Below are 4,975 nucleotides of genomic sequence, written 5' to 3'. Positions count from 1 at the left end.
TTTTTTTTTTTTTGTTTTTTTTAAACTCTTAATGTTTGAGGGTGATGAGGAGTCCTCAGTGCCAGATGGACCAGAATAACTTGTCCCGGGTGTTCGGCCCAACCATTGTGGGTCACGGGATGCCTGAGCCATCACCCAGCACCATCTTGAGAGACACCAACACTCAGCTGAAGGTCAGCCTCTCTAAATATCCAGACCGGAAGTTTGGGGGGGGGATAATTTTGGATAATGGTTGGTTTCAGTCACGATAAAGTACAGACTGAACCGGTCACTGCTAGCAGTTGATATCTGACCTCGTAGCTGCTACATAGTCAGAAAAAGTTTCAGCAACCCTAACCCTGTTGCCCCCCCCGGCTCTTCAGGCCTGACACAGTCTCAGTTGGCGGCTCTGCTCCGGATGTTACAGTCTGCACAGTTAGCGACCTGCCCACTCCTGAACACCTTCACTACGTGCTCTGACCCAGCTCTGCATCCACCTGTGATCCATTCAGTCCAGCAGTGATGTCGTCCATTCTGCCTTGATTTAAGCTTTCGTATCACAGTTTGTGCATGTGTTCAGGCCCCACTATGATGGGCGCGTAGCCAGATTAAGATCCTGTAAAACAGGAGAGAAAGTGAACACAGGCGACACGCTGCCTGGTCAGTCTTGCCAGAATGGAAAACTCAGTTCCCAAAGCACGCTGCTGCCCCCTACTGTCCAGTGTTATACACTCTCCTGGCAACAGGGAACTTACATGACATTGTGGATTTAAATTATACCAATAAACCAGCAAAATAAAACATGCATAATAATCTCCATATATCACGACACTTAACTCACAATTGTGACCACATTTCTGTGTGGATCACACATGCAATGTGAAAAGTGTTTCTAGGTAACACTGCTTTCAAATGTCTTTATAGTATTAATTTCTCTATCCTCTGCATCTTCAGAGTTCATTTTGAGTGCTCTCGTTGCTCTCACTGCAGGTTGTCTGCCGCCTGTTGTCCCTCCCTGAAGATTACTGGAGGCGTATCCTCATTGGCCAAATCCCCCCCTCTTCCTCCACCAGTAAGATGGGCCAGAGTGAAGGGCAAGGTGAGTGTGCACCTTTTTAAATTTTTCGGGAAACCCGAGGCCTGTTTAACCATCGCTGTGACTCGTCCGACTGCCTCAGCCTCCTTTGTTTTCTTTCACAGTGTAACTGGACCTCTTAATACAAAGAAGGAAGCACTGAACCTTGTTTTTGTTTTTTAATATATATAAATATTTTCCTCTCAGGTCGTTTCTTCCAGCCGCTGACATCTCCAGAGTTAAACAGTTACCAAGCTACAGCAGGAAGATCTGTGAGAGGGCGAGTCAGGAACCGGGCCAATGCGTAAGACCACGCCGCGTTAACGCAACATCCACAAACTCTTGAGCAAATACTGAGGAAGATCATGGGGCTGATGCGTATTAGTAAAATCAACTTTAGTTCTAAGACTGGGAGAATTTCTGGGTTTTAGTTTTCCCAGTATAAGTGCAGCCCTTTAATGCAAGTTAAAGATATTAGCATTGTTGTTTCAGTTCTCTCATGTCATGGTTTGTTTGTTTTGTCCTCAGAGGTCGACCAGAGCCAGCGAGGAAATTCTTCACGTCGCCCAGCTGACAGATGTTGAACCTCTAACCTGTTTGAGCACACACTAATGCTGGACCTTGGCCTGATGATCATTTTTATAGATTTCATGCTAACCACATGAAGTTTGTTATCGAGGCACATTAAAAAATTACAAGTTGGAATAAAACGTGATGTCCTATTCTTTGCTGTGACTTTCATTTCATTTGAAACCGTTGATCTCCTTCCTGTCGAGATCAGCCCTTTTGGTTTTTTACTTCCTGGACACCTTTTTCTCCTTTCCTTCCTAGTCTCTGGGTTTCACATGAAGTTCGTTGATAATGACCCAGTAAACAAAGGGTCTGTTCTGAACAGAGATGGGCAGTGACGCGTTACTTGTGTATATATATTTTTTCTTTGTTTCTGCAGGTGATGCTGACCCTCAGCTGTGCAAGAACTGATGTCTTCAAACATTAAACATAAGAAAAATTGCATTGACTGTCAATCATCTTGGTTTTAGATGTTGCAGTGTGTCGCTAACTCTACGGACAGTGAACCACGTCTTCTAAATACAATAATGTTCACTGAATAATGGGTATTATGGCCTGTAAATAAATGCAGCAGGATAACTGGGTGCCAAAATTCTACTGCTAGTGAGCTGAAAATACATTCCTGTGTCTAAGCCGCTCCCCAAGTAACACAAAAACATTGCTGGCATGAGTAAACCCATCATATGTTTCTACATCAGGTTTCTTACAACTGTGTATTGAACAGTAAGAAGAAAGTCGAGTTAGTTTTGTTCACCATTTTTTCTGATTTGGTGAACATGAATTTCCTGAATAACCCATAACTATCTCGCTGGCTGACGAACCTTTCCAACCCGCTATCTGCAACCACAACACTCAAGTTTGAGCTGAGCTAACATTAGCTGGTTTTGTTGATGCTGTAAGGCTTCAGATGTGCAACCGTAAATGTCCTATGAATTTTTAGCACAACATTGACATAGCTGTAGGATTTAGATATACCGATATGAGGTATATTTTCAATGCAAACTCAGTGCTATATTGATCATTCATTTTTTCCATAATTAACCTCTGTGCTCATGTTTTAATTCAACAGTGCAGTGTTTGGACTGTCACTTCATCTTTGTTGGTGTAACCCTCTGAACAAAATGTTCAAAAAGCAAGTCTTGCAACTCCACAGCCATCTGAAATGCCTGGAAGGACTTAAAATGTTGGTTTTTGAAACATAATCTAAATTAAGTTTAAGTGTTCATTAAAACATAAGAATTGTACGTTCAGAATCATAGGTCATATCTATGGAGGCTTGTTTCCTGTACTGGGAAAAAACGAAAGTATAAGTCAGAAATGTTTTTTAAAAATAGCTTTTATGTTATCTTAGATTTTCAATTTATCCCAATATTTCATTTTTAAGTCAAAGTTCCACAATACTAACCTGAAAATATTGACTGTTTGAAAAAAGAAAGAAAAGAAAAAGCAGGCAGTATATAAACAATATAAGATTAGGTTGACAACCTGTTCCCCTTGGAGGGTTACACTCATTTGCTCCTAACTGTTCAGTAGATAGGTAAAACACTTCCAAGTTGCAAGCTAAATGCAGGTTTTACCAGGTGTGGTTAATCACTGTAATTGCAACTGCACCAATATAAAGTAAACAGCAACTACACACCAGTTAAAGCACAAACCTGCAGCGCCCTCATGTTTTTCATCCCAACTTGCTGTAGATGAATTGTGCTGCTTTTTGAGTTAGACATGGGGCTCAAGCTTGTTTTGAAGTGAGTAGTGAAATTTAATGCTGTCTGATTTAGTAGTTTATCTACTGAGACTTGTTTGTTTTTTCACAGGGTTTCCTGCATTTGTTTCCTGCTTTTCAGCAGTGGATCTTGTTTCCCTCAAACAATGAAAGGTAAGCTATTCCTTCAACTTCAGAATGCCTAGAAGCTTAAATTAACTTTGTTTTACAAGCTTACGTTTAGTTGAAATCTTTTAATTCAGGGCAAACTAGTCCAGCTGTAACTGCCAGTGCTAGAAGTGCTGGCACTAACCCTGGACATGATGGCTCTACTGGCGGAGAGGCTGGTTCTGGCTCTGGATCTAGTGGTTCTACTGGAGAAGAACTCGATTCTGGCCCTGAACACAATGGTTCTGCTGGAGGGGAAGTTAGCTGTTGCAGCTCTGCAGGAAGCTGGTCCTTTGGCTCTGGAGGCTCCAATGGAGGTGGAGTTGATCCTGGATCTGCTGGCTCCACTGCCGGAGGGGTTGGCCCTAGCAACTCTGCAGGAAGTTGGTCCATCAGCCCTGGGAGCTCCACTGGGGGAGGGGTTGGCCCTAGCAACTCTGCAGGAAGTTGGTCCATCAGCCCTGGGAGCTCCACTGGGGGAGGGGTTGGCCCTGGCAGTTCTCCAGGGAGTTGGTCTTTTAGCCCTGGGAGCTCCACTGGGGTAGCAGTTGGCCCAGGAAGCTGGTCCTTCGGCCTTGGGAGCTCCAGTGGAGGATGGGTTGGCCCTGGGAGCTCCAGTGGAGGATGGGTTGGCCCTAGAAGCTCTCCAGGGAGTTGGTCCCTTAGCCCTGGGAGCACCAGTGGAGGAGGGATTAGCAGCTCTGCAGGACATTGGTCTTTTAGCCCTGGGAGCTCCACTGGGGTAGCAGTTGGCCCAGGAGGCTGGTCCTTTGGCCTTGGGAGCTCCAGTGGAGGATGGGTTGGCCCTAGAAGCTCTCCAGGAGGCTGGTCTTTTGCTCCTGTTGGCCCCATTGGAGAGGTTCGCCCAACGTGGTCTAATGGTTATTCATTCCTTGGTGGTGTTCCTTATCAAAATTATCCTGTATTAAGTTCTTCTTTCCTTAACCACCCATGGAACTGGATGCCACTACGTCCCTTCCCTGACTTCAATGCCTGGTCTACTTATGAGGTGCCACTAGGTATGGTTGCGCTGCTCCCTCAGGTACCTTCATTTCCTTCGTCCCATCTTGTCCAGACTGGAACTGGCTACCAGCGAGGAAGAGAAGTACTTTCTCACTCCAAATATTCTAATAATATCTTGGGCCACCATCCTCTGAGTCCTGTACTGCCACAGTACCCAAGACGTGCGAGTGGATTTCAAGGGATAAAAGTCTAATGAGGTAGCTACATGCAGTGAAGCATTAATGACTAAAAGTCCTTTTAATTGACTGTTATTTCTTCTTAATCTTGCAGGTGAAACTGAAGAGCATGTATCTGCTTTCAAGAAGCCTTTTGGATATGGAATAAAGACTTTAATAAAGCTGAGTGTTCTGTGCATTTGATTGTAATTCGATGTTTAAATGATTTGTTTCACTTCTATCAAGTAACTGATCCCAAAGGCTACAGCCTGAGCTGCTTGGTGTGCTCCAACAGTGCTTCTG

General features: G+C 44.2%; 2 protein-coding genes across 6 annotated transcripts in view; both read left to right on the top strand.

The window, feature by feature from the left end:
* LOC102195719 (rac GTPase-activating protein 1) overlaps positions 1-1,779 on the top strand; it is an 11,873-nt gene extending 10,094 nt beyond the window's left edge. For both annotated transcript variants that reach the window (XM_005743399.1, XM_005743398.1), the window contains exons 13-16: positions 41-173; positions 970-1,078; positions 1,262-1,358; positions 1,583-1,779. In XM_005743399.1, the coding sequence (XP_005743456.1) occupies positions 41-173; positions 970-1,078; positions 1,262-1,358; positions 1,583-1,628 (385 nt within the window). In that variant the 3' untranslated portion in view covers positions 1,629-1,779. The remainder of the gene's footprint in view (positions 1-40; positions 174-969; positions 1,079-1,261; positions 1,359-1,582) is intronic.
* Positions 1,780-3,247: 1,468 nt separating this feature from the next.
* LOC102195044 (uncharacterized transmembrane protein DDB_G0289901-like) lies at positions 3,248-4,859 on the top strand. Of its 4 annotated transcripts, none has more exons than XM_005743397.1 (5): positions 3,248-3,369; positions 3,439-3,500; positions 3,590-3,881; positions 3,945-4,714; positions 4,788-4,859. In XM_005743397.1, the coding sequence occupies exons 1-4, from the start codon at positions 3,347-3,349 to the stop codon at positions 4,708-4,710; spliced, it is 1,143 nt and encodes a 380-aa protein (XP_005743454.1). In that variant the 5' UTR covers positions 3,248-3,346; the 3' UTR covers positions 4,711-4,714; positions 4,788-4,859. The 4 variants fall into 4 exon arrangements, with proteins under 4 accessions (XP_005743454.1, XP_013768876.1, XP_005743453.1 ...); XM_013913422.1 differs by having other exon boundaries at positions 3,590-4,122; positions 4,294-4,714; XM_005743396.1 differs by having other exon boundaries at positions 3,469-3,500; positions 3,590-4,714.
* Positions 4,860-4,975: the final 116 nt, after the last annotated feature.

The sequence above is a fragment of the Pundamilia nyererei genome, unplaced genomic scaffold (genome assembly GCF_000239375.1).
Source record: "Pundamilia nyererei isolate P.nyererei 1_Seehausen unplaced genomic scaffold, PunNye1.0 scaffold00131, whole genome shotgun sequence".
In the NCBI taxonomy this organism is placed as follows: domain Eukaryota; kingdom Metazoa; phylum Chordata; class Actinopteri; order Cichliformes; family Cichlidae; genus Pundamilia; species Pundamilia nyererei.
Note: the sequence above shows the minus strand (reverse complement) of the source record. Positions and strands in the feature narration are given on the sequence as shown.

Excerpts from the sequence above, each read along its gene's own strand:
- LOC102195044 (XM_005743395.1), top strand. The coding sequence starts at position 3,347 with ATGGGGCTCAAGCTTGTTTTGAA. Across the intron at positions 3,370-3,438 it reads GGGCTCAAGCTTGTTTTGAA|GGTTTCCTGCATTTGTTTCC; the intron begins GTGAGTAGTGAA and ends GTTTTTTCACAG. Across the intron at positions 3,501-3,589 it reads TTTCCCTCAAACAATGAAAG|GGCAAACTAGTCCAGCTGTA; the intron begins GTAAGCTATTCC and ends CTTTTAATTCAG.